The 27,571-nt window shown below is 49.8% G+C and overlaps 1 protein-coding gene across 10 annotated transcripts in view; it reads left to right on the top strand.

The window, feature by feature from the left end:
* The window catches only part of TMEM63C (transmembrane protein 63C), a 75,463-nt gene that overhangs the window by 30,786 nt on the left and 17,106 nt on the right, over positions 1 to 27,571 (top strand). For 3 of the 10 annotated variants that reach the window (XM_075926800.1, XM_014570816.3, XM_014570819.3), the window contains 9 exons: positions 17,504 to 17,615; positions 18,076 to 18,333; positions 19,648 to 19,727; positions 20,899 to 20,931; positions 22,168 to 22,255; positions 23,876 to 23,913; positions 24,884 to 25,026; positions 25,447 to 25,498; positions 26,208 to 26,316. In XM_075926800.1, coding sequence (XP_075782915.1) covers positions 18,136 to 18,333; positions 19,648 to 19,727; positions 20,899 to 20,931; positions 22,168 to 22,255; positions 23,876 to 23,913; positions 24,884 to 25,026; positions 25,447 to 25,498; positions 26,208 to 26,316 — 741 coding nt within the window. In that variant the 5' untranslated portion in view covers positions 17,504 to 17,615; positions 18,076 to 18,135. Of the gene's footprint in view, positions 1 to 1,582; positions 1,742 to 17,503; positions 17,616 to 18,075; positions 18,334 to 19,647; positions 19,728 to 20,898; positions 20,932 to 22,167; positions 22,256 to 23,875; positions 23,914 to 24,883; positions 25,027 to 25,446; positions 25,499 to 26,207; positions 26,317 to 27,571 lie in introns of all 10 variants that reach the window. The other 7 variants (XM_014570817.3, XM_075926801.1, XM_025181991.2 and 4 more) reach the window with 6 other exon arrangements.

Below are 27,571 nucleotides of genomic sequence, written 5' to 3'. Positions count from 1 at the left end.
CTTATGGAATTAGGTACCAAATAATCAGCAAGGTAGGGTGACATGAAGGGACCAGAGAGAAGAGAGAGTTGAAGTGGATCATGGATCAGGTGGAGCAGGTCTGGCCAAAGAGTTTGCAGGGCCCAAGGCAACATGCTGACAGCGGGGCCCAGCCAGTGGATGCTCTAGTTTAAGTCATACCCTGTTGAGGGGTTACAGAGTCCAGTCTGGGCAGCACAAGTCGCTTGCTGAATATATTCCACACCACCTCTAGATTGAAGAAAAATTTCAACTGGGCTCTATTTCAGTGTCATCTGCCAGGCTGCTACTGTTCAGTATGATGTCATTATACACTACCATAAAACTTCCAATAGAAGCCCCCAGCATCTATTAGTACAAACCGTGCAAGACCCCCAGCTTGTATTAGAGACCTGGCGTCTATTAAAACATCTAGTCAGTACTCCCAGCATCTATGCACCTTCTCCATTAATATGGAAGAGTGTGGCCCTTGGCCACTTTCCAAATTCTTGGAGTGGGCTCCCCATCAAAAATTATTGCCCACCTTGGTTTAATCATTAAAGAATGCTAAAATAACTGTTAGTACAACTCAAGACCTGTGCAGCACAAGAAATCTGATTGGAAGCTAGTACCCCACATTTTTTGTCAGTTGGGGTACGTCTGTCGACGGAGCCATGTAGATTTGTTTTTTTGGCTAAGGGAAATGAAGCCGCGATTTAAATAATCGCGGCTTCATTTAAATTTACATGGCTGCCGCGCTGAGCCGACAAACAGCTAATTAGCTGTTTGTCGGCTCAGCGCGCTAGTCTGGATGCTCCCCTGTCGAAATGAAAGCCTTTTATCGATATCCCCGGTAAACCTCATCCTACGAGGCATAACGGGGATGTCGATAAAGGGCTTTCAGGTCGGCGTGGAAGAGTCCAGACTAGCGCACTGAGCCGGCAAACAGCTGATCAGCTGTTTGTCGGCTCAGCGCGGCAGCCATGTAAATTTAAATGAAGCCATGATTATTTAAATCGCGGCTTCATTTCCCTTTGCCTACAACCCTCATCTACATGGCTCCATCGATGGAGCCATGTAGTCTAGACACAGCCTTGCAGTGTGGGGCCCTGAAGGTGCAGTGCCCAAGGTAAACACCTTGATCACCTTGCCCAAAGGCTGAGCCTGCAGTAGAGAAATATGAGGAGGCTGTTGCAAATTCTGGGGGCTGAAGAGGGGAAGGCTGTCTTGCCAGCCTGGTGGCGCTGTGTGGCAGGAGAGTGAGGCCCGTGGTGGTAGACTGAGCAGAGGAGTAGAAAGAGTAGAAAAACAACAATAGTAGATATGACTAGTTCCCTGGAAGGTGCCTGGAACCGACAATGCTCGTTGAGAGAGAGGCTATGGGACAGCTCTTCCTTGCGCAGTAGAGAAGATAGCAGCAGCACTGTGCAGGTGCTGGGCTCTGGAGGTCCTAGAGCAGGAAGCTGCCATAGCAGAGGTGAGAGGCTTGGAAAGCCTGGCTTAGAGTCACAGCTGCAGCAAGGTTTCTATTAGGGCTCTGGTCAGGGGCTGTATGCACCATTCTAATCAAAGCATTTCTTGGCAGGAAGTTTGCATCTGGAATCTGGGTCTGATGGGCCGTGTGCAGGGCTCTGAGAGAGGAATGCAGAAGGCAGCATGTCCCAAATCACTGGGGGCTGGTCTCTTTTCAGGACTCAGGCAGTGATTTTCCCACACAGCTTAATTCCCCCAGCCCATTAACAAGGTAAGGACTAGACCAGTGGTTCTCAAACTGTGGATCAGGACCCCGAAGTGGGTTGAGACCCCATTTTAATGGGGTTGCCAGGGCCCAGGGCCAAAGCCTGAAGCCCCTGGGGCTCGGGCAGGGTCTCAGTTGGGTTCCCCCCCTGGAGTCATGTAGTATCTTTTGTTGGCTGAGGGGGGTTGCAGTGCAGTGAAGTCTGAGAACCCCTGGATCAACCCACAGGCTGTGTTCACCTCACAGACACTCACACACTGTGCATGGGCTGTGGGATGTGAGAGGAGACTCTGATTCCCGAGTTTGCTGGCCAAGTGATTGATCCCTGATCTAGTCTCATTCAAGGAGAGGCAGACTTTCTGCTCCCACTGTGGTCTGATGGGATGGAAACCCAAGGCAAAAGGAAAGTTTCCTCAACAAGTTCCAGTGGGGAGAATCAGGTCTCCAAGAGATCAGTCTCAGGGAACTTGCCATCCGGTACTTAGATGTGGGGTCAGAGAGGTGAGAGTAGAGGGGCTTGATAAGGTTGGGTAGGCAAATATAGGAGGAAACTTCTTGCCCCAGTATCTTCCCCTTCTGGAGACCCAGCTGGCACTGCTAGGGAGGGCAGAAATTCATCCTGCTGGAATCTCAGCCCTGACTCCTGATCATTGCTTGGCACTGTGATACCCACATCGTGAAAGAGAATGAGCAGAATGACAAACACTGCTCAGGACTGAGTAGATGTGCCTGGGGGCACAGAGCAGCAGGCAGCATTGCCCCTGGATAGTGTCCTGGCGCCAGGTCAGCTCCAGGGATTGACAGCAGTTTACCTTGGAGCCTTTCAGGACATTCCTACATTTAAGGAAGGTGCTTCTTTCCTTGGCAGTGCTTGGGCAAGCTGCACTCAGCAGCAGATCTCGGCTCAGTGGAATGAGCTGGGCAGTCTCCCAGCTTCTTCCCCTGTGAGTGTTGGGGTTCTCCTGAGACCTCTTCTACTTGGTTCCCCAACAACTCGGTTAACTTACCTTGTCAAGCAGTTTCATCTATCTGGCACATAGCTGAATTGATCAGACTCGAGCAGTGGGGGCTATAGGGTGTACCTCATATCCAAAGGTACCAAACCCGCTGCCTTTCTGTACATTTGCACACGATACTACATTGACTGTACATTGTGGCCTATGTTTTGGGATTGGTTGGTTACTTTGCAGGACTCAGTCCCTGGACACCATGCGCCAGCCATTCACTGTCCATGTTCAACTTCCCTTTTTACCTCATCTTTTTGTTCCCAACTTCTCTTTTCCAATCCAGAGCCACAGGGTGCACCCTTGGCAGATCCTCTGTGGCAGAATGGGTTGGTCCCCTCATGAATCTGCAGGGTCGCAGGGACAGCAGCGCTTGTGGGGCAGAACATGATTTGAAAATAAAACATTATATGACAAGGAGGGGAGCCAGGAAATGGAGGAGGAGGAGAAGTTTCTAGCCAGCCCTGAGTTTTCAATATGGATTTGTGGTGGATGATGGCATGAGAGGGGATGGAGGCTGTAAGGAAGGGCAGTGTGTTTCTCTTTGCTTGTTGTTTAAACCAGCTTTGCTTTAGACAAGACATATTCAAAGCTGCTTTAAACAAGCAAAGCTGCTTTAAATAACAAGAAAAAACAACTTGCTGTGAGGGGGAAGTAAGAGGAGGAATTACTAGGAAGATTCTAGAAAACACCAGGGCATTTGGAAAGGGATTTGGTCTGAAGTCGGGCAATGGGACAGCTGAGAAATTGGGGAGGGGAGCATGTCAAGGGAAAACTGACAGAAGGGGCCAAGGCCCCATGAGAGGTGGGAGACAGGGTGCTGGGCTGATGCTAAAGGAAATATTGGAGTGAAGCAGCTCTGGTATCCTTTAGGGATACACAGATCCCGTCTTCCTCCCTATACACATCAGCATCTGGCAGAGGGATTTGCCCCTGCACACTCACCCTGCCACCCCTTGCTATGGGAGACAGGGCTCCCTCCCCTGACTACTGAAGATAGGCCTCTACCCTGAGAATTGAGGGGACTGTCAAAGGGAAGGAGAATGAGCAAAGACTTCAGCCCCTGCTCCGAGGGTTTCAGTGGGCCCTGCTTTGGGTTCCCACTTTGCCCGAGTGGGAAATGGGAGCACCCATGGCAGGGCATATTTGCCTTTCCCACCGAACTGAGCTGAAGCACATTAGAGGTCACTCAGCCTTTCTGTGCTAAAGCTGCAAATCCCCCATTTGTGCTGAATTCAGCACTGGGATATTGATGTGCCTGTTCAAGCTGGAGCTTGTTACTGATCCCTGTCTATGGTGCTGAGTCAATGTAACCAGCTTAGGTTTACAGTACTTACCTACCCCTCTAGGGTCACCACTGACCTTCCACTATCACAGACGTAAGTGTGAGCGTTATCGTTCCAGCTTGGGCATGAGGAGAGGAGAATTTTAAGGGGCGTTGACTTGGCCTTCACATTGCATATCTCCCCACTCCTGCGAGCAGGAGTTAACTGCCTCTGCTAGGACCTAGGCAGGGCAGAGAGCAGAATGATCTAGTTGGCACTGCAAAGAACTGTGCTCCTGGGTTCTAAACCCACCTCTTCTATTGACTCTCTCTAACCCCTTAGCCTGTTTGTGCCTGATTTCTTATCTGCAAAACAAAGCTGATAGCTCCCCTGGGAGATAGATAAGGATGATAATCAGCTCTAGTCAAATATTGTCCCCCAAAGTAGTTAACTATTCATTAGAATTTTACAAAGGATTTGCTTTAGTGTCTCTGGGGGAGGGAGGTATTTGTGTTAGTCTTATATAGTATCATGCACTTTCCTGGGTAAAACCCACTTCCTCAGATGAGCAAAGTGGAGAGAAAAGGGTGGACTCCTTCCCCTCTCCCTTCTTTATCTGTTATAAATTGTGAGGGTCTCCTCCTTTTTGCTCCCTCTGCTCATCTGAGGAAATGGGTTTTGCCCACAAAAGCTCAGGATATATCTGTATCTATCTATATCTTTATTTGTTAGTCTCTAAGGGTATGTCTAGACTACAGCACTAATTCGAACTAACTTAATTTGAATTAGTTAATTCGAACTAAGCTAATTCTAATTAGTGCATCTAGACCTAAAAACTAGTTCGAATTAGCATTTTGCTAATTCGAACTAGCATGTCCACATTGAGTGGACCCTGAACTGAGGTTAAGGATGGCCGGAAGCAGTGCCGGCAGGGCATCAGATTAGGACTTAGAGCGTGGAGCTGCTATCTCAGGCTAGCCGAGGGCTGTGCTTAAAGGGACCCGACCCCCACCCCGGACAGATAGTTCTCAGGAGTTCCCTGCTCGCTTGTCTAACTCAATGAGGGACAGCAAAGCAGTCCTGGCTTGGAGTGCCCACACTCGGCACATCACAGCACGCGGCCATCAGCCCGGCTGCACTTGCCGCAGGCTGCCATCCGGGGGGAGGGGGGCAATTGGGGGGCTGCAGGAGAGCTTCCACCCTGAGGAGCCCGCAGAGCCACCCCAGACCTCCCCATTGAGGGCTCGTACTCCATTCCTCCCTTACATCCTTCCACTTACCCCTCCCTTGCCCCCCTTTCTGATGTACAAAATAAAGGACACGTGTGTTCAAAAATAGAAATTCTCTTTATTTAACAAAACTCTGGGAGACTGGGAAAAGGAGGTGGGAGAGGGGAAGAGAGAGGGTGGGAGAGGGGAAGAGGAAACCTGGGAGGAGGGAGCTGGAAGGGGGAAGCCAGAGGAAGAAGGAGGAGGGGAAGTATAAAACTATGGTACGCCATATCTTCAGTACTGTGTACAGATGTGATCTCCTCACCCCAGAAAAGATATTTTGGCCTTGGAAAAGGTTCAGAAAAGGGCAACTAAAATGATCAGGGGTTTGGAACAGGTCCCATATGAAGAAAGGCTAAAGAGACTGGGACTTTTCAGCTTAGAAAAGAGGAGACGGAGGGGGGATATGATAGAGGTCTATAAAATCATGAGTGGCGTGGAGAGGGTGCATAAAGAAAAGTTCTTCATTAGTTCCCATAATAGAAGGACTAGAGGACACCAAATGAAATTAATGGGTAGCAGGCTTCAAAGTAATAACAGAAAGTTCTTCTTCACAAAGCAAAGAGTCAACCTGTGGTACTCCTTGCTGCAGGAGGCTGTGAAGGCTAGAACTAGAACAGAGTTTAAAGAGAAGTTAGATCAAGTCATGGAGGTTGGGTCCATGGAGTGGTATTTGCCAGGGGGTAGAAATGGTGTCCCTGGCCTCTGTGGAAGGCTGGAGATGGATGGCACGAGACAAATGGCTTGGTCACTGTCGGCAGACAAGCTACTGGGCTAGATGGACCTTTGGTCTGACCCAGTACGGCTGTTCTTATGTTTTTATGTTCTAAGCTCAGGGTTCAGGGTTGGGGTCTCACTCGACCACCTTGATTTTCATGCAAACCTGCTCCTGGGTGGCCAGGCTGGCAGCTCTCCTGCCCTAGACGGCCACTTTCCTGTGCCTAGTACAGAGGTCGTGGACGTTGGAGGCTTCCCCCCAAACCTCGATGAGGTCCACGATGTCCGCACTAGACCAGGCGGGCGCCCGCTTCTTGCGGCCCCGGGCAGGCTCCTGGGAGCCGCCAGCCTGGTCCCGGGAAGAGGCGGAAGGCTGGGTGGCAGCGGGTGGCTGGCTCGTGCCATGCCAGGTGCAGGGTCTGCTGGCTGGGTGCTGGCAGGCTTGCACCTGGCACGGGCACCATAGCCAGACCATGCCCCTTTAAGGGCTCCGGGGCCAGGAGTGGGGCAGACGAGTTTCCCTGGTGGTGCCCAGAGTGGCCACCAGGGCAAGCTGGGGAAGGCTAGCCTCCCACTAGTTCGAATTAAGTGTCTACACAGCCCTTAATTCGAACTACTTAATTCGAACTAAGCGTTAGTCCTTGTAGAATGAGGTTTACCTTGTTCGAATTAAGCGCTCCGCTAGTTCGAATTAAGTTCGAACTAGCGGGTTGCCTGTGTAGCGCCTATGAAAGTTAATTCGAACTAACGGCTGGTAGTAGTGTAGACATACCCTTGGGTGCTATAGGACTACTTGTTGCTTTAATGTGTTCCATGAATTTCCTAGCAAGTGAGTTTGCTGTCAGGCAAATTTAGGGGAAAGGCAAGTTTTACGTAGCTATTTTACAACATTCACATAAAGCAAATTTCATATTTATAATGGAACATCTGATTCTACATGTTATGCTCATCCAGTCAGATACCAAAAACATACACTGTGTCCAGAAGTTTGCAGAAATTGTCTGGCAAATCATTTTGAATAACACATCAAAGAGGATCTCAGGCCATTCATGGACAGTTTGTGGATAGGAAAAAAGTAGAATATGCCAGATGAATGATGAATTATTCATGATTCAGACCATGCTATCTGTAAGATGTACTTAATTCTTTTCTTGTCTGAAGTGACTTCCTTTGGAGTGTCTGAATGTCCTGTGCAAAGTGTTGTTATTAATATGATAAGAACACAAGATGTGAAGGAGAAACATTTTGCCCTAACACAAGTATTGGTATTAAGTGAGAAAAACACAGGGCAGCTCACAGATTTACCTCTCGATTGGATAAAATGTCTACTTTTATTGTGTATATCCCTTTGCCTTCTTTGGGTTCTCTTGCTTTTTAGGCAGGTGGAGCACTCTGGCTTCTGCTTTTCTGCTTTTTTTTATTGTAACCTCATCAACCAGCTCCTGCCCCCAGCTCATTCACCCGTTTCATCCACCCGTTGCATCCTGCCTGAAATGCAGATTGTGAGCTCTCTGGGGCAGGGACCATTGTCTTTGGTCCATGTCTATACAGTGGCTAGCATACTGGGGCCGAGTTTCTTCGTTTGGATTCCTAAGTGCTACCATAATACACATAATAAATAATAGAAAGATTTCAAATAACTTTATAGACATTAAGGCAAACACCCATGCCTCTGTGGTAGACAAGTGTTATCTTCCTTTTACAGATGAGGAAATTGAGGCATGGAGGAGGGCATGATTTGCCCAATGTCACACAATGGCTGACTAAATGTATGAAAGAAAGAGCACAGAATATTTATGTACATTTCCTTCTGTTGCTTATTCTCACTGGAAGCCTGTAGTTAAATAGTTTGCATCAGAGAGTTAATGACATCTGCAACTGTAACCACCACCACCACCAAGTGGATTTGACCATGGGACCTTTGTGTAGGAGCCTCTATAGCTTGAGCTGTAAAGCCAGCTGATTCTCAGGTTAGGCTGTAGAGCAACCTTGTTCTTATCTCTCGCTATACATAGTCTAAGTGCCACTACAAGGTACAGTAACCCACACTAGAAGTGCATCTACACAGCACCGTAACTCGAAATAAGATACGCAATTTGAGCATCTTATTCTGATGCTATTTTGAAATAGCTTATTTTGTCATTTGACACTGTCTACACAGCGCCAGATTTCAAAATAAAGTGCTATTCTGAAATGTCCCTTGCTCCTCATAGAATTAAGTTTACTGGGATGTCAGACTAGAGAGCCTGAAATAACAGGTTTGCTGTGAAGACACGGGATAGCTATTTTGGGATTCTTCAGTATCCTGAAATAGCATTGCAGTGTAGACATAGCTTTGGAATGTGGGTTACACACTTCTCTTAGCTGAGGAAGCATGTCCTGAGCTTCAGAGACCCAGCTGAGATCCTGAAGAAGCACCTACTTGTAACTGCCACCCGTTGGGCAGATTTGAACCTGGAACCTCTGGAGCTTAGTGTAGGAGCTGCTGCAACTTGAGCTAAAAGTCAGCTGACTCTCAGCTTAGGCTGTAGAACTCCCTTGTTCTTATCTCTTGCTGTAAGTGGTCTACATGGCACTACATGGGACAGTGAACCACACTGGGGGTGTGTCTAGACTACATGCCTCCTTCGACGGAGGCATGTAGATTAGCCAGATCGGAAGAGGGAAATGAAGCCGCGATTAAAATAATCGCGGCTTCATTTAAATTTAAATGGCTGCCCCGATCTGCCGATCAGCTGTTTGTCGGCAGATCGGGGGAGTCTGGACGCGATGCCCCGACAAAGAAGCCTTTCTTCATCGACACAGGTAAGCCTCGTGAAACCAGGTTTACCTGTGCCGATGAAGAAAGGCTTCTTTGTCGGGGCATCGCGTCCAGACTCCCCCGATCTGCCGACAAACAGCTGATCGGCAGATCGGGGCAGCCATTTAAATTTAAATGAAGCCGCGATTATTTTAATCGCGGCTTCATTTCCCTCTTCCGATCTGGCTAATCTACATGCCTCCGTCGAAGGAGGCATGTAGTCTAGACACACCCTAAGGGCTTGTCTACACTGCCTCTTTTTTGCAGAAGAGGCAATGCAAATAAAGCACTCATTAGCAACTTCTTGAACTTCATTTGCATATTCTCTTCCAATGCTTTTTGTGGAAGAGGTTTTTGCGCAAAAAAAGCAGTGTAGATGGGTCTGTTTTGCACAAAAGCCCCCTTTTGTGCAAGAACCTGTAAACCTCATTTTTTTCAGCGTAGGTGTGTGGATTACACAACCTTCATTCTAAGGACATCAGAATATTTGTTTTGGAACACATAAGATGGGAAGGTGCCTGCACTGGAGTCTGGAGAAGATGTCTGGGTGGGACTGAGGTTGATTTAAAAGTGCTGGATAATGTACAGCCAGTTCAGAGGTCCAGGCTGGGTGATGGGAATGGAAGAGTTGTAATGAGGCTGAGTTGGAACTGGGATTGAGGTGCAGAGGGGTAGGGGCAGGGACAGGGACAGGGGCATGGGCTTGGTTGGGAGGAGGGTGGAATAGAGTTGACCGGGGGGGGGATGCATGAGCACGCTCTCTCTGTTCCTAAAATTCCTTACAATCTATAAAATGCAGCCATGAAAAAGTGAGTTGAGCTCAGGAAATGGGGACAGAGAAGATGGGGCAGGAGTTGGTTTGAGTTATACATAGAATTGAATTTGGGGTCCACACAGGAGGTTTGCCTTGGGAGGCATGTGGATAGGAAAACATAAAGGAAAACAAAATGTAGCATTTACAGGAAGAATTTGTTTCTGCCTGGCTGAAGATCAGCGAAGCTATACTCTGCTTCTCTGGATGGCTAGTGGGAAAAGGGGGCAGCGTCAGGGACCTGGTAGGAAAAGAGAGCATCCCACCCCATCCTCCAAGCAGCTGTGACATTGCTCACTGGCTCTCTCCTCTTGCAGGGAAAGAAAGTAGTGCTCATAAGGAATAAAAACGGCCATACTGGGTCAGACCAAAGGTCCATCTCGCTTAGTATCCTGTCTTCCCACAGTGGCCACTTCCAGGTGCTCCAGAGGAAATGAACAGAGCAGCTAATCATCAACTGATCCATCCTTTGTTGCTCCTGGAAACAGTCACGGGTCATAGGATCTAGCTCCAGGAAAGCAGGTTGGAGGTGGGACAGGAGTTGCAGGTTGCTAGGAGTTTCCTTGTTTATTTGCTGAAAGTCCAACAGCTCTGTCCATCAAAGACTTACTCTCCTGGTTAACAAAAGGGAGATAAATTATTTAGCAGCTAAAAATGCCAGATGGCGACAGTTCTGTTGTTTACCTGGGGAAGAGAGGGACGGGAAAGGAGGGAGACATGCACCTAGCAGATGAACAGATTGAGTGGAGCTCTACAGGGAAGTGCCTAACCTACACTGGCCCCGTGCCTTCATCTGCTCCCCTGACACCTTGCCAGCCTTTTGTGGGTTTTTTTCTCTTATAAACCAATGGGCTGGGGCTCTGGCAAGCTGAGAAGAGGGCTGCAGTAAATCTCCTTGTCCTCAGTTCCCTTTTCAAAGGGCTCACTGTACTCACATGCATGCCCCCGCTTATTCCTTTTCCATGGAACCACTAATCTCATGCCCCCGGAATCCCATTTCCAGTGCCTGTCATCTCCACCGCACTGCCCCGAGCGAGGCTCACTATATCATTCACCATGACTCAGTGAGGGGAAGAGGAGACAAGCAAGGAATGGGGAGCAGCCATACTGCCAAGAGTTCTCAGCACCCTAAAGTAGGAGTTCAGCCCCTGATCCTAATGGGATCCAACTGTCTAGTGTGTAGACACAGCCTTGGGAAAGATCATGCCAGTCCAAGAAAAGAGACAGAATCTCTCCTGATGGGAGGCCAAATTAATAGCCTGCAGCCATCCCACCTTGGGCTGGGGGCTTGTGCCACTTCACATTTTAAGCAGGATCAGGACAAGTCAGTAAATAGTGGATGTGAGAGCTCCAAGGAGAGCCCAAGGATGACTCAGTCACAGACACAGAATTGGTACAGACTCCATTGCCCCAGTGTGATGGCAGTGGGTGCAGTTCCGTAGGGACTTGTGGAGGAGGAGGGGATGAGCACAGGACACAGCCGGTGCTAAGTGGCTCTGTGCTGGATAAGATATAAAGTCTGAATCCTGGATATCTCCAGGGGACTGAAGCTCTTGGGGCACTTTCAATTTCCCCAGGAGTCAGCATGCTAACCTGATCCACAGGAACCTTTCCCAACCAAAACCCCAACTGCTCAAGGCTTGGTGAGTTCCAGGTTTGAAGGTGGAATTCAAAGCGTTTGCCCGCATGCCTTCTTTGGGGTTCTTCCATCAGAACATGTAGCTGTTCCTGTACAGAGGTAGATTTTATTTTCAGAGGGATTCTCATTTGGTTTTGGAGAAAAACTAATACCAGCTGGTTGCAGGAGAGCCAGCATAGCCAGCAAAACAGTGATGAGATCCCTTTCTTCTTCTTCTTCGCTAAGTATGACAGTTCCTGGCACAGGCCTGAGCCCCAGGCACCCTGTGCTAGGGGTCCAGGGTTGCAGCACCAGATCCAAACATTGCTCCCCAGATTTGCTCTCCCCAGTCCTTCAAGGAAGAGGGGGAGGGGGCATGGAAAGGAGTAGGCTGCCAGTGAGATGTGGGCAGTCCTGGCTGCATGTGTAGTATTCATGGAGTGAGGTGCTCAGAGCTATCCTACAGAGTCATTATTTTAAAATGGTGCAGGAACTTGCATTGTGCAAGCCACAAAATCCATCCCTGTGGTGCCAAGACAGCAGTGACTGGATGCATTAAAAAGCGGCATTGGGGATGGAAGCATATTGATTAGAGGCTGCAGCACCCATAAGGTACAATACAGCCAGCCAACCCTATCCAGCCAGGTTCCCCTTCGCCATTATGGAGTTGGGCTAGACCCTCTCTCATCCCCACAGCAATAAGTTTAGGGGCCTTAGCCCCTGAATGCACAGAGACTAAGACCAGACCCACAGTGATGTAAGGTCACCACAAGGAAGAGAAGATTGATTCGGGGAGAGGATATTGGAGACACTGCTATTCCCACGGACCCTGGGGATGGATCAGTCACCACTTTGTCCTCTGCTGATACTGGAGAATACCACAGACCCAAACCAGATCCTGTGTTTCTGGCACTTGAGCCCAAGACACTGTTGCTGTTGAGAAAGTGATGCGGTGTCACTCTTCTTATGACTCTCAAGCCAGGAGGGAAATGCCAGAATAGCAACACAGACATCTGCTCAGAGCCCTTATGTTTCTGATACGCAAACTAGGGAAATATAATCTAGAGGGGCCTATTATGAGGCAGATGCACAAATGGTTCGAAAATCATATTCAGGGATTAGTTCTCAGTGATTCCTAGTCAAACTTACAGGGCAAATTGAGTAGGATCCTTCTGGGATCTTTCTGGGGTCCAGTTCTATTCAGTATCTTCATAAATGATTAGGATAATGGCATAGAGAGCACACTGATAAAGTTTACAGATGGTACCATGCTGGGAGAGGTGGCAAGTGCTTTGAAGGATAGGGTTAGAATTCAGAATGATCTTGACAAAGTGGAGAACTGGTCTGAAATAAATAGGATGAAATTCAGTAAGGACAACTGTAATGTACTAGACTTAAGAAGGAATAATCAATTGCACATATTCAAAATGTGAAATGACTGCTTAGGAAGGAGTACTGCAGAAAAGGATCTATGGGTTATTGTAGATCACAAGCTAAATATGAGTCAACAGTGTAACACTGTTGCAGAAAAAAGCAAATATTCTGGGAAGTATTAGCAGATGTGAAAAGTAATTCTTCCACGTTACTCACCAGTGATAAGGCTTTAATTGGAGCACTGTGCCCAGTTGTGGGCACTATACTTCAGCAGCGGTAAGGACAAACTGGAGAAAAGTCCAGAAGAGAGCAACCAGAATGATTAAAGGTCTAGAAAACATGACCTTTGAGACAAGATTGAAAAAAATGGGTCTGTCTAAGTTTGGAGAAGTGAAGACTAAGGAGGGATATGATTGTGGTTGTTTTAAAAAGGAGGGTGATAAATTGTTCTCATCCACTGAGGATGGAGCAAGATGTAATGAGGATAAATTGCAACAAGAGAGATTTAGATTAAACATGAGGAAAAACTTCCTAATGCATTGGAATATATTAACTAGGGAGATTTGTGGAATCCTCTCCCTACATTTGAGGTTTTTAAAAACAGGTTAGATAAACACCTGTCAAGGATGGTCTAAATATTACTTAGTCCTGCCTCAGAGCAGTGGACTGGACTAGGTGTCCTACTGAGTTCCCATCCAGGTCTACACTCCTATGATTCCAGGGGGAATCCATGTTGATAGATGCCCACTTAGCACAGCATGACAAAACCGGGCCAATCAGACAACTCTCACTGGGAGCTTACTCACACATATCTCTGAGTTCCTCTGATTGGGACCCCTAGCTTACCACTAACTTCCCCAGCCCTCTCACTAAGCACTGTACCCCAGAGCCTTTTGGGGATCTCTCAGCAGACCCATCCCATAGTCCCCTCGCTTGTGAAACAAGTTAAAAGAGTTATAACTAACATTTGTCATATGTAGAAAAGCTACGCCTGATCTTGAAGCAGCCTCCCCCCCCCCCCTTCAGCCACTTGAGCAGGTTGATTCTAACATGCACAGCTGGATGGGATAGGGCAGGCTGGTCACAGTTGTGCATGGCACAGCTGCAGAGTGCATTAATGCAGAAGAGCTTGCAAATCTCAACGGGCCTGAGATTTTTGTCAGCCAATAGCACAGGTGGTCAGGGAAAGCCGGAGGCCGTACATATAGGTTTTGCTGTGCTTGATTTCTGGAGCAGCAGATTCCCGATGGGATACTGGCTCTTCTATTGCCATCCATTATGTTTTATTATTTGCCCTGTTGCTGACTGTGGACTCCTGGTTCCCTCTGCTACCACTCCTGTATTACACAGAAAAGCCAGTATCTCCTGGTTTGATTAGTTATGTGGCACTGCCAAAGGCCGCTCAAGCCAATCTGCTGGTGTAGGCAAAACTTCAGTGTGTTGCATCCTCCTAGCCTCGGGAACCAAAGTTCTCAACTGGAGACAGGAGGCAAGTTAGACTTTTTGTTGGGGGGGGGTGGTCAGTGAGAATGTGGGGGACCAAGTACCAGGTCACAGCACGATTCACTCAGATTTGGCCCAGTGGCCCTTCTATTATGATGAGGGTTGGGGTGAGGCCACCTGGCAAAATCAGCGTGAATGGTGTTGCAGTGTGGTACATGAAGCAGCTTTAACCACGCCTCTGCTGCCTCCCTAGGCTACTTCTGTGCAGCATGGCGCTGTGCCAGTGGAGGTGCTATCATCTGTAGCAGATTGAAGCTGCAGCCTTGGCTGTCAATGCTCACTAAAGATCTTGTGGCACTTAGTGAACTTGGAATTTCCGTCACAGAACCCTGGCCAAATCCCAGTTTGGGTCATTCTGTTCTGCCTCCCCGATTGCATGCAGCTGTTTGAGCAGCTGACAACAGTGGTTCTCAGTCTGATGCTGGCTGCTGTTCCTCATTTCTAGCTGACACCAGGATGAATAATACAGTTAGTGACAGCTTTCCTAATGTAGCTTTCCTACAAAAGCCATGGCTGTAGTTGCCTCAGAGCTGTTAGTTGATCCCTGGTGAGTCTGGAGGCAGGCCAGGTGACGGTGAATGAGAGTCTGTCAGTGAAAATGTGGCCCTTGCTATGAAAACATTTGAGGTCCCCTAGCATGCAGGGTAGTTCGTCCACATATTGCTGTGTGGTGTTTCTGTGTACTGTTAAATGTTACACCTCAGACATGGATGCATTTCAGGGATGAATGAGCAATCTCTGTCGAGAAAGAGCAGTCTGGGATCTTTCAGGATGAAAGCGGTTTTAGAAACACATGATGTTATGACTGAGAGATTCTCCTATCCTCTGGCTTGGGACAGGAGTAAAGACTGACCTACACAAGCCTCTCACCTGTGTTTCCTCATCTCTCTTTTGACGGTAGCAGTGTACCGCCTAGATTTCCTCCCATCCCTTCCCCCTGAAAGGCGCCACACTGAGCCAAATTTCTTTTCCTAATAAGTTTAAGTTTTACCATGACTCAGGGTACGTCTAGACTACATGCCTCTGTCACCAGAGGCATGTAGATTAGGCTACCAGGCATAGTAAAATGAAGCGGCGATTTAAATAATCGCCGCTTCATTTAAATTTACATGGCTGCCGCGTTGAGCCGACAAACAGCTGATCAGCTGTTTGTCGGCTCAGCGCGATAGTTTGGACGCTTCCCTGCCGACATCAAAGGGAGTTGTCAACAACGCCAACTCCTGGGATGAGGCATACCTGGGTTGTCGACAACTCCCTTTGATGTCGGCAGGGGAGCGTCCAGACTATTGCGCTGAGCCGACAAACAGCTGATCAGCTGTTTGTCAGCTCAACGCGGCAGCCATGTAAATTTAAATGAAGCGGCGATTATTTAAATCGCCGCTTCATTTTACTCTGTCGGGTAGCCTAATCTACATGCCTCTGGCGACAGAGGCATGTAGTCTAGACGTACCCTTAGTTTCCACACAAGCATTCTTTTATTAGTCCAACAGCTACTTGGTGATTGTTACAACCAAAATACAACTGTCAGCATGTATATACACACCAGTATTCCCTATCCCAGCAACAAAACAGCTTATAAGCATTGGCCACAATATTTGCAACAGGTTCAGACCTGGGAGACTCACTACAGCCTTTCTCCATCCTGTTTGGAACCTCCCTTCAGGAAGTTGAAGGCTGCTATCAAATCCCCCCTCACTCTTCGCTTCTGCGGACTAAACAAACCCAAATCCCTCAGTCTCTCCTCATAGGTCATGTGCAGGGATCTTGGCACAGCAGCAGTAGAGGTTATTCCTCCCATACTCTTCACACTGGCGGAGGGAGCCAGAGTGGCCCAGCAGTCTGCTCTGCTCTGCGGTGACCCACTGCCCTCTCCCAGCCCCCTGTATCTCCCCGGCAACAGGAAGCAGAGCGCCTTGGAACTGGGGCATTCTGCTTCCTGTCGCCATGGAAAAGCTGAGCACAGTGGGCCAGGAGGGCAGCATGGCAAGGCAGAGCAGGCCGCTCCAGGTCCCACCACTGGCATGGTGAGAGCAGGGGCGGGGAAGCAATCCCTGCTGTCACCCCGAGCCAGGCCCCCCTAATCCTTTAGGTCCCTCCCGTCTATAGGATGGTTGGGGTGGCTGCTATGGGGCCCCCAAAAGCACAGGGCCTGGGATGGCCACCTCAATGTGTCCTATGGATGAGACAGCTCTGTAACCAGCTCTATATAATACACACTGAAATGTCAGTGCAATATTTATGTTCCAGTTGATTTATTTTTGTAATTATATGCTAAACATGAGAAAGTCAGTGATTTTTCAGTATCAGTGTGCTGGGACACTGTTGTAGGTTAGGTCTGTTTTTGTAAGCAAGTCATTTTTAAGTGAGGTGAAACCTGGGGGTACACAAGACAACTCAGACTGCTGAAAGGGGAACAACAGTCTGGGAAGGTTGAGAGCCACTGTTGTAGAGCAACTTGGGATAATTATATGTAGTAGATTGCTAGGACCAGATGGGATTGGCTGATGGCTCAGAAGAAAAGAGTGTGAAATCACAGCGAGACTGACAGAACCAGAGGAAACGGGCAGAGAACCAGTGCCTGCAGGGAGCTGCTAACATGGTGCCTGTTTTCCAGAAAAGCCGCTTTGGAGATTTGCTGGAAATCTCAGATCAGGAGGCCTTCCCTGGGTTACCAGGGAAAATGGATGGAACCAAAATACTAAAATAGCTCAACTGCTGGATAAGTCTGATGTGATGACGTCCAGCTGATCCAACTTCTGGAGGGCCCTTGTCGAAGCCTGTCGGCAGTAGGAAGCCTTCTTGTGTTTAAGCTCTAATGTGAGGAGCAGAGGTAGCTCATACAATGCCAGCCACAGCCAATCCTGCTCCACTCTGACCTGTTAGTTGTGGTTGGTGACATGTCATTCAATTGTAACTCGTCAGAGCAGACAGGTGCTGACAGAGATGATGAGACTACTTGAGCAACAGCTCTGGGCTTGCCAGGCAAGGCCAGGATTGGAATAGCTGTGAGCAAGCCCTTTGCCCCATTTCTGAAAGCATCTCAAAGAGCAGGGCGGCAATGAACTCTGTCTCTATGGCTGCTATGACACCTCCGGACCAGAAACATGTGAGCAAGTTGGGAGGATGTCAGAGGAGAGCAACAAAGTGATGGAGGAGCTGATTTATGAGGAAAGATTACAAGAATTTGGTACGTTTGGCTCTGCTAAGCAATGACCAGAGGGTGCATAGCGGGTCACAGGTGTTTGAAGGATGGAAGCCCCAAGGAGAGCAGGGGATTGCTCAAGCATATATAGTTAGGGGGAATAAAATAAGGTTATTGCAGGTGAAAAGCTGAAACTAAGGTGCTGTGGGAACTAGGTGAGCAGTCAGCCCTTCTCTTAGTATGAGTGTCTCTCTTATTTATAGCAGCTCAAACGAACGGTTCAGTGCCCTGCTCCTGCACACTGGCTGTACCGTGATGGCAGTGACTGGTTCCAGCTGCCAGGACTGAAAGAAGGCAGTGAGCGCCCTTGGTCAGGTATGAGTGAAAATGAGACGGCATCTGAAAAGCCAAATGACAACAAATCATGTGCAGGCTTATGGAGCGTAGCCTTGGGACAGCGTGGAGCAAATGGGAGCTTCCCCACAGCCAGCACCCCTTTCCCATTTCCTATGGCACCTCCTGCGGGTGAGAGGCCAAGACTGGAGATGCTGTGTGCAGCTCCCCACCAGCACCCTGTCCCATTTCATACAGCACGTCCTGCTGAGAGATGCTGGGGATTGAGTCACTGGGGACTCTCCCGTCCCATGTTCCTGTGCTGATCCCAACAGTGCCTGCTGCTGGACAAGCCTGGGACTGCGCTAGCTACGAGCTCCCAGCCCTACACATCTCTGTGTTGCCTCGTGCTAAGAGGCTGGGGCTCTACTAGCTGTGCCAGAGAAGGCCAGGACTGGTGTAGTATGAATTCCTGCTCAGCTAATGCTCTCCCACTCCTCAGCTCCATCCTGCCCTGAGGGACTCTACCCAGGTGTTTTGCAGGGTCTGCGTGGAGGCACAGATGGACAACCTGAACTTGCCCGAGCTCGCCCCTGAGGGTGCCAGCCCCACGTCCCAGGATGTCCTCAGCTTCCTGGACCCCCTGGCAAACAGCACAGAGGAGCAATGCTTCAGTGCCCACTCCCACAGCACGGTCCTGCAAGGGCTGCCATTTGGTGGTGTGCCCACTGTGCTTGTCATCAACTTCATCCTCTGGCTGGTGAGTGAGGCGAAGAGGGGGCTGTGCCTGGGTGTCCTTCCTCCTGTCCCAGCCCCCAGTGTCTGCCCAGTTTCTGGACAGTGCTTCAAGTGGACACCTGCTGGGGAAGGCAGAAGGTGGGCCTCTGGGGTAGGAGTCACTCAGCATGAATAGAACCACACAAAAGACTCTGAAGTGTGCGACATCATATCGCCTATTCAGCAATGACACAGTGGTCTGAGTGCCTGAGCCCTCTGTCTCCACTGCAGCTCTCACTAATGGGGCTGATCAGGTGGTGAACTGGGCCCTGACCTTCCTGGGGCAGATGAGGCCGTGTGTGGAGGTGGAATTCCCAAGGAGAGACTGTTGTCATAATCATGGCCATGCATGTGAAATCTGTGAGCCTACAGCAGGTATCCGATTCTGCCTGTAGGCATCTGAGTGTGTGCCAGTGTTGTGCCATGGTGGGTATACAGTACAACTGGGCCTGGGAAGGTGTGACTGGGTTGTCCTGTGTGACTACACTAGTCATAGCACTGACCACAGCCTGGGAAGTAGTTTCTTTGTGTATGATTCTTGTTCTGCCTCTGTGTATGTGATTTTGCCTTTGTGTGTGTGTGTGTGTGTGTGTGTTCACCCTAGCATGGATGCATATGGGTGTGTAGTCCCTGAGCTCTGGGGGTTGCTGATGGGGTGAAGAAGTGCAATCACCTGGAGCCTGTTGCCCTACCAGCTGCAGGGCAGTCACTAGTGCTGGGCCTCAATTTGGCTTTGAGAGGAGCTTTGACTGGTTCTGTCATGACTGGGCCCCCTTAGGGAGGGCAGCCCCCATGGGTGTTTGGTGCATCTGGGGCTGAGGGAGGCAGGCTCCCAGCACCACCTACAGCCCTGCCCCCTTTGCTGAGGCCCCGCCCCCTATGAGGAGGGGAGGATGTAGGGCAGTGTGCCAAGTGCTTCCCAGCCTCCTTGGAGCACCGGGAGGGGAAGAGAGACAAGGCAACACGCTGAGCGCTCCCAGCTTCCCCGAAGTACCGGGGAGGTGAAGAGAGGGGAGGGGGCTGCTCCCCAAGCACCAGGGGAGGGGAGGAGGTCGCATGGTTCCAGCCTTCTCGGCCAGGAGCACGGGGAGGGCGGGCGCTGGTGGCAGCAGCACTCCACCTCGGTAATGCCACTGCAGGTGTTTTGGGGGCGGAGTGTGGGCATAGCCATGCCTGGCAGTTTGGGAAGGCCTTCCCCCGCCTAACATACCAGACGCCTATGGCAGCGCTTCCGAACGGAGGAGCCTCTAGAGATCAGGTGGTGAGTGCGTAAACCCCTTGCTTTCCCCTGTTGCAGCTCCTCCTCCTGGTCTTCTCCTGCCTTCGGAAAGCAGCTTGGGATTATGGACGCCTGGCCCTGCTGATGGATAATGACAGGTAAGGACTGAGCTCCCTTCCTAGGGGCTGGTCACCTCTCCCTAAGGTCTGTGACAGCCAGGAAAGGAGACAGAGGGTGTCTCTTCCCTGCCCTTGTTCCCAAAAAAGCCCAGCAGAGTCAATGACAGGGCTGCTGGATGGTGCCAGAATGGCACAGCAGAGGTGGCAACAGGGCAAGCTTCTCTCACAGGCTCTCTCGTCCCTGTCCCAGAGGCCCACTGGCTGGGGCAGGAGGACCGTTCAGCCTCCATAGCCCTTTCAGCCTCTCCGCTGAGCCTTTCAAGATGGGGACCAGTTAATGCCCATTGTGCTGTGGACCCGTTTCAGATGCGGGGAAGTTGGCGGGAGGCTGCTGCTGCTGCTGGAAAGCTCTGGAGCACTCTCCTGTCCCCACACTGCAGGTGGCTTGAAGGCAAATTCAGTTGTGTAGCAGTGGAAGTGGCCGTGTGCTGGCAGGGCCAGGTTCTCTAGAGGGACATTAGTGGGTGCATTAGAGTCAGCACCAGGGCAGCTTTGGCTTTCACTTGTAGGTTCAAAGCTAAGGAACATGTTCCTGCCTTTGTTTACTGCGCTAACACGCCAGCCACTAATGATACCAGACCCCATCCTCCACCTCCCTCTCTTCCCTTGGCTAAAAGTCCTGCCCCCCGATCCTATGCCTGCTGCACTGAATCTGTGGCAAAACAGCTACTGATAGAAATGGAAGAAGGGTCAGGCCATTTGACTGGAGACTGTCGTCAGCACAAGGGTCCTAGAGGTTGTGGAACTAGCTACATGCTGGCAGGTGGCTTAATGCTCTGGCCTGCTGGCAAAGAAGGTGCAAGGGCCAGAGGGACACAGAGCATGCATCTGCATTTAATCTGTGTGCTATGATATGGCCAGAGAGGGCAGAAGGGGTGTGGGTTTGGGAGACGAGTTGCTCAGAGTGAGAGGATGGAGAAGTGCGGGGGTGGGGAAGGTCGTTTAGAAACAGAGCTGAGTGGGGATCAGCATTTTGGGGACGTGCAAGTGCAATGGGCACCAGGCTGGCAGGTGATAGTTACCTGGGGAGGTACCATTCAGAGGAAACATTGTCAATGAGGTAACAGGGAGGATAAGCAGTGAATGAAGTAGTCTCCTAGATGGTTACTGATGCATCTAACTGTCTTTTCCCCCTCTGCTTCTGAACCAGCCGAATCCCTCCAAGCACATGGAACTCCTACAAGTAATGAGAATGGTGATCCGGTGGTTGTGGGTTTGGTGACAGGAAAAATACCTTTCTGGGAAAGAAAGAATCAGCAGCTGCTTTCCCAGAGAGGCTGAGGCCAACCAGAGGGGCAGGAGGCCCTTTCACTAGCTGTTGTGTTTCTGTTATGGCTCTGAGGTCTCCTGGTGTTCTGCTCAAGCTGGGTGTGGAGGACACTGGCATTCTCCTGGCCTGTAGATTTCCAGAGGGTTAGAATCCAGCTGGGGCTTAGGGGAGGACTCAGGAGAAAAATATGATAATCATAATTTTAAAAAATCAGGTCCAATATTTGGCATTGATCAAAAGAACGTGGGGAAAACTGGATTCTGAGTGATGTTGTTCTACATTTATAAGTTCAAACCCTGCTTTGATTTGCAGCCTGAAAGCAAACCAAAACATCAGGCACCCTCCCCATAGCTGCGATGTTCCACAGCACTGCACAGCCAACCTTCTCCCCACCCCTGCAGCAGTTCCTCTTTCTTTCCCGGGGTTGTTATTTTTGGAGGGTGGGTGGTCTGAAGAGGCATCTGAGAGGTATGGGGCTGGCTCTAGGGAATTCTTTCTGGAATCCTCTTCTAATCCTCATTATTATCTGATTTTTCTCAAGCACTGGCTTTGGTTCTAAATCTGGAAATGTGTCAGTGATGTTTTCACTTGTTGGAGAGATTAAAGGGGCAGTCAAGATTTAAAACAGCAGAATGGTTTTTAAAAATATGGTACTAGAATGTCACATGGTATGTTTAAAGCTGAGAGAACTGTAAAAATCCAAGTCACTTTTCCTTAGTGGTGCCCTATTTGCTTTACTCCCTGAATTTCACTCCTCCTGGGCACTTTCACTTCCTTGTTCTATCCTGGGGGGAGCTGTTGGAGGTGACAAGCTCTTGGGATGCAGTTCTTGCGTGTATAGAATCCTTTTGCCACCTGCTGAATCACCTTCTTAACCAGCTGTCTGATGTCAGAGCTGACCCCATGGAGCTATTGACCTGGAAATCCTGCTCAGCTGCTGGGCTAGAAATGCACAAGTGCTGTCTTGGCTGATTTCCCAGAAAGGGATCAATTGCTGGGGGGGGGGAAGTGTCACTCAGTTCTGATCATAATCGTGTTTTTTTCCCCATCCTTCTTGCCCCCTCTCTTGTGCCTCCCCCTCATTCCCTCTCCCCTTCTCTCCGTCCTGTCCCTTCTTTCTTGCCCTCTCCTTTTCCCTCTGCCTGGAAGCTTGACATCGCTGTTCTACGGGGAGCAGAGTGAAAAGGAGAAATCGCCATCGGAGACCAGCCCGCTGGATGTCGATAACAAAGATGTGGTGAGTCTCAGTGGGATGTGGGAGGGAAATAAGCTCTAAACTGAGGAAAAGGAGCTCTCTCTACTACGAGGAGCCCAGGTTTAAAATTAGATTGAGTCACAAGTTAGAAGTTTCCTGTTTAATATGAACCAATGGTGGAGCCAGGAGCTGCTCTTTGTTTTCCTGGGAAGCAACATTTTTTAAAATGCTCTTTTAGTGAATGTCAGTGTTTGGGAAATCTCTCCCACCACCATTGCCTCAGCACTAAGGTAGCTCTGTTATTAGTGTTAGAAGTGGTAGTGGTAAAGTAAACATTGTGCCGGTGTTTATGCAATTGTGTCTTGTAGATCCATTCCCAGCACGATTAGACAACATGGTGGCAGAAACTCTTGAGTACTGTCTATATCAGTACTCCCTGCATGGAAGATTTACCTACATTTCCCAGGGTAGATGCAGCCTGTCTCTCTGTCTCATAGCCTCTTTCCATCTCTCCATTGCCCTGCTCTCACTCGCTAGGCATGTTTGTCACACAGAAGGATTAAGATCTGACTAACAAAAAGGCAGCCTCCTAAAGTAGTTCTGGCCATGGCTCCAGTGACCTTCTTGATGTCACCTCGTCTTCTCCACACCAGGCCTTGGCTACTTACTGGGAGTTCTCCTGTGTCTTTGAGTTCCCCTGCTGACCCTGTTCACTTGTCATTTGGGGTGGAGGACCGTGTATATTTCAGGAGTGCATGGTATGAAGGACTTTCCTCCATGGGGTCAAGTCAAATGAAAGCCTCCGGGAGTGGCCTGTATCCTGCAAGGGGAGAATTGCCCCAGACCTAATGCCTTTGTGCCGGGTTGGGAAGGCGACTGCTGTTGAAGGAACTGTGCTTCCAAGGAGCCCCACAGCTCTGCCATGCCAGCCAGTGCCAAGGAAGGTTGCATGGGTTCTGCAGGATTCAAGCTCCTATCATCCTCACCTACCATATGTCTCAAACCTGCTCTCGGGTCTCTGCAGTGATGGGGTTTCCCCTCCTAGCCTCTGCCCTGGCTGCTTTTGCTGTGGAGACAGATTCCCTAGTCTCCAGCCTTGACTTTTCCTTCCATCGTGTCAGGGCCATCCCTCCTTGTCCTGCCATTTCCTGAAAGCGTTAATAATCCCTTCATTCACTTGTACTCTCATGGCTTCTGTAGGCTGTGATCGCATCCCCCTGAGCCATCTCTAGTCTAGACAGTGCTGGTCAGGTTCCTGCCCATAGACTTGCCTCCGAAGAAATATGGCCTGGTGCATTTGGCTGTTGGTTCCTCCCTGCTTTCCTCCGATGTTTTCTCCAGTCCCTCAGCCTTCCTCTGCTGGCTGCAGCCTTGAAGCTAAAGGTCCTATGGTGTTCTCAGAAAGCCAGAGAGGATCACCCCAGGATTCTGTCCTCACTGACACTAGTTGTGCTGTCAGAGCCAGTCACTGAGTGCAGAGCAGCACCTCCATTAGTTTAGCAATAGTTGCCATGTGGCCAGCCCCCAGCTGCCTGCTTTGGCTACAATCACCATGTGGCTGGTGCCCAGTTCCCCACAGGGTGAAGCACTCTGCAACCAAACTCCATTTCTTGTACCTTGGTTTGCTCTTAACCAGCTGATCCTATTTATTCTCTTTTCCAGGGATTCTGCTCCTGGCTCATTTCCATCTATCAAATGAAGTAAGTACGTGTCCTGTCCTGTCTACATTGGATGGCAGCTAACTGGCCTCTCTCTGCCTTTCTGTGTACCCAAGATACCACGTGGATGTCACTCATCATCAATGAGTATCCCAGTACTACTGTATCTGCTTGGCATCCCTTGATCAGAAAGCATCTCCTTTGGGAGCAATGGGCTTTTTGTTCATACACCCTGCTGTCCCTTTTGTCTTGTCCCATCCTTCCTCTGCATTGGTTCTGGTGAGTGCCCCTTCCCACCCTAAGGGTTATTCAGGAGGCCCACAACATACCCGAAGTTCAGGAAAAGTTTGGCAGACTTCCCCTCCCACCTTTATGTTGTGGATGCCCCTTGGTTCTGCCCAGGTCCAGAAGAGTGTAGCATCACGCAAAAAGTCTGTTCTCAGGGGCAGTGGGTATCAGAAAGGGCTGGAAAACCCAAGAGAGGCCAGACCCAGGGGATTTCCACCTCCCAGTTGGTAGAATTGGCTAGTTCAGGAAAGTGTCCAGACTTGGTGGTTCACTGGCTGGAATCTCCAGCTGCAGGGAGATCACCATGCCCCCTTGTGGCCATCCAGGGATCCAGCGCTACCCTGTGGGAATTAGAGATGGAGACCTCTGGTTAGGTGTCTCCAGGAGCTGGTGCAGAATTGTTCCTTTCGGGGTATCTTCCAGGGCTTTGTCCAAGCTTGGATTAAATGTCCCAAATAAGGAGACTCCCCTTATCCCTTCCCTTGGGGACTAGTTTGCATCTCTATAGATGCCCCATTCCACAGGTTCCATCCTCCAGGGAGAGCCTCAGAGTGCTCCCCTCCTGAATCCCTTGAGTGCTCTCAAGAGGGATGGCATGAATTCGAGCTCTACAGCCTTTGGAGCTGGGGCTTTCCACTGAAGAGTGGGGAGCCACATCCGCTGAGTGGGGAGGGGCGATGTCACATTGCCTGCACTGATACGCTGTCCACCTCTGTTCGGACAGGGACGAGGAGCTTCAGAGCAAGTGTGGGATTGATGCTACCACCTACCTCTCTTTCCAGCGCCACATCCTGGTGCTGGTCATGATCGTCTGTGTGCTCTCTGTGGCCATCATCCTGCCTGTCAACTTCTCTGGGGACCTCATGGGTAGGTCATTCTCCAAGCCTAAGGGGTGACCCCAGTGGCAAGGCACAGATTCCCACCGCACGTGGATGGGCATCATGCATCAAGCAGGATTGGGGAATGATGCTGTCAGTTATCTGGGGATGTGGAATCCTGGGATAGGTGTGGTGCCCAAAAGACTGGTCCAATGCAGGGGGTCATGCGTGAGAGATTGGTACCATGGGGTGTGAGTTGTGGCCAGCTGTGGGGTATCAGAAATGGGGGAGATCAGAGAAGCTTTGGGGCTTGCAGGAGGAGGCCAGGAGAAACCCTAGGGGAGCAGTAGAGAGAAAGGAGCCAGGAGGATACCCAGAATGGGGGAACTGTTTATGTTCTGGGCCTGAACCTCTTGAGATGCGCAACTTTCCCATGACCTCCATGCTTCCCTGACCTCTTCTCTTCCAGGAAACAGTCCAGCTCATTTTGGCCGGACGACCATCGCCAACGTCCCAACACAGTATGTTCCCCTCACACCTTGCAACTGGGCTCTCCGCTGTGAGTGGGGTGGCTGCCAGGAGCGAGTGGGCCACCAGAGCACAGGCTTAGATCATCACCAGGGTGGGGATTGGCCTCTGGGACCAGGGACGGGGTTTACTTTTACGTGACTCATAAAGATCCCATGTCTGCTGCACTGCACAGATGTGCGAGCAGTTGATGGCCAGACATGGACAGCTGTGCAAGAAGAGACGGGAGCCTGCATTCCTAGGCTGTGCACTAAATGCATCTCCTGCTGGAACTGCCATAGGTTGGTGCTAACACTGCCCAGCCAGCACTCCTACACCATTCAGTACAGCTCCTCCTGCCAGGAAAGGCTGGTCTGGAGCAGCTTGAGTTTACACATTTTCCTGCCTTATTCCTTCAGCAGCTCAACTAGTGCTCCTGCAGCATTCCCTCTGCTGCTCTATTGGAAGGGGCTAGGACTGCAATGACTGAACTCCCTGGGCTTGCCCTCCTGCACCCATTCCTTAGAGCACCTTGTGCTGGAAGAGGCTGGGACTGCAGTAGCTATGAGCACAGATTTGCACCATGCGATTTTGATTTGCACCATGATGGGCCCTCAGTTTGCCTTCTAAGTGGAGAGGATGGCGGGTCTGCTGTGGGTTTCACTGATCTCTAATGGGAGGCTGCTTTGTCAGGATGTGGATCTGTTCCTTTTTCTTGCACAGAGACCGTCTCCTGTGGCTGCACAGTATCTTCGCTCTCATCTATTTCATTATTACCATCCTCTGTATGGCTCATCACTCTGTTCAACTCGAATACAAAGAGGATGAGAAGGTAAGATGCCCCCAATCTTGTTCTGCCCCTCCCAAACTAAGGGGGCCCTGCACGACTTCACTTGTCCTTTTCCATCTGTGCTGTTACAGGAACCACAGAATACAGTAGATCTTTACAGATGGCTTGCAGTTGGGTTTACTGGAGAAGGTGGATTTCTCCCAAATATGCCTTAAAATTAAAGAAATCCTCTGCTTGTGCCCCACTTCTGCCCCCTTCAAGTTGAAACTTGTTTGTGTGGCTGTTGAGGCGCTGAGCTTACCCCATGGAGCATCAGAAGTGGTCACGTCTAGTGGTTACAGCGGGTCGTGTTTAGTGGTTACAGTGGGGAGTCAGTAAAGGGAGAGTGTGTGCTTGAGTAGTTATGACCTGGAACTAGAAGTCAGGATTTGTTCTGTTTCCCCCCTCTTGGAGGGAGTGTAGTGAACTAGCAAGGGCTGGGGATGGGGGAATCATGACTTCTGGATTCTGTCCCAGCTTTGTCACCAATTCTTGTGCATGTCTTTTCTCCTCTCTGTGCATCAGTTTTCTCCATCTGTGCAATGGAAGAAAAGATACTGACCTTTCTTCCAGGGAGAATGTGAGGTGCTGCAGAGGCAGGAGTGTTAGAATCATAGAATCATAGGACTGGAAGGGACCTCAAGAGGTCATCGAGTCCAGCCCCCCGCCCTCAAGGCAGGACCAAGCTCCATCTACACCATCCCTGACAGATGTCTATCTAACCTGTTCTTAAATATCTCCAGAGAGGGAGATTCCACCACCTCCCTTGGCAATTTATTCCAATAGTTGACCACCCTGACAGTTAGGAATTTTTTCCTAATGTCCAATCTAAACCTCCCCTGCTGCACTTTAAGCCCATTACTCCTTGTCCTGTCCTCAGAAACCAAGAGGAACAAATTTTCTCCTTCCTCCTTGTGACACCCTTTTAGATATTTGAAAACCGCTATCATGTCCCCCCTTAATCTTCTTTTTTCCAAACTAAACAAGCCCAGTTCATGAAGCCTGGCTTCATAGGTCATGTTCTCTAGACTTTTAATCATTCTTGTCGCTCTTCTCTGTACCCTCTCCAATTTCTCCACATCTTTCTTGAAATGTGGCGCCCAGAACTGGACACAGTACTCCAGCTGAGGCCTAACTAGTGCAGAGTAGAGCGGCAGAATGACTTCACGAGTTTTGCTTACAACACACCTGTTGATACAACCTAGAATCATATTTGCTTTTTTTGCAACAGCATCAATGTTGTGAATGCAAAACCGAG

Source organism: Pelodiscus sinensis, chromosome 4 (assembly GCF_049634645.1).
Source record: "Pelodiscus sinensis isolate JC-2024 chromosome 4, ASM4963464v1, whole genome shotgun sequence".
In the NCBI taxonomy this organism is placed as follows: domain Eukaryota; kingdom Metazoa; phylum Chordata; order Testudines; family Trionychidae; genus Pelodiscus; species Pelodiscus sinensis.
The sequence above is the reverse complement of the archived record's forward strand: the minus strand, read 5'-3'. Positions and strand labels throughout refer to the sequence as shown.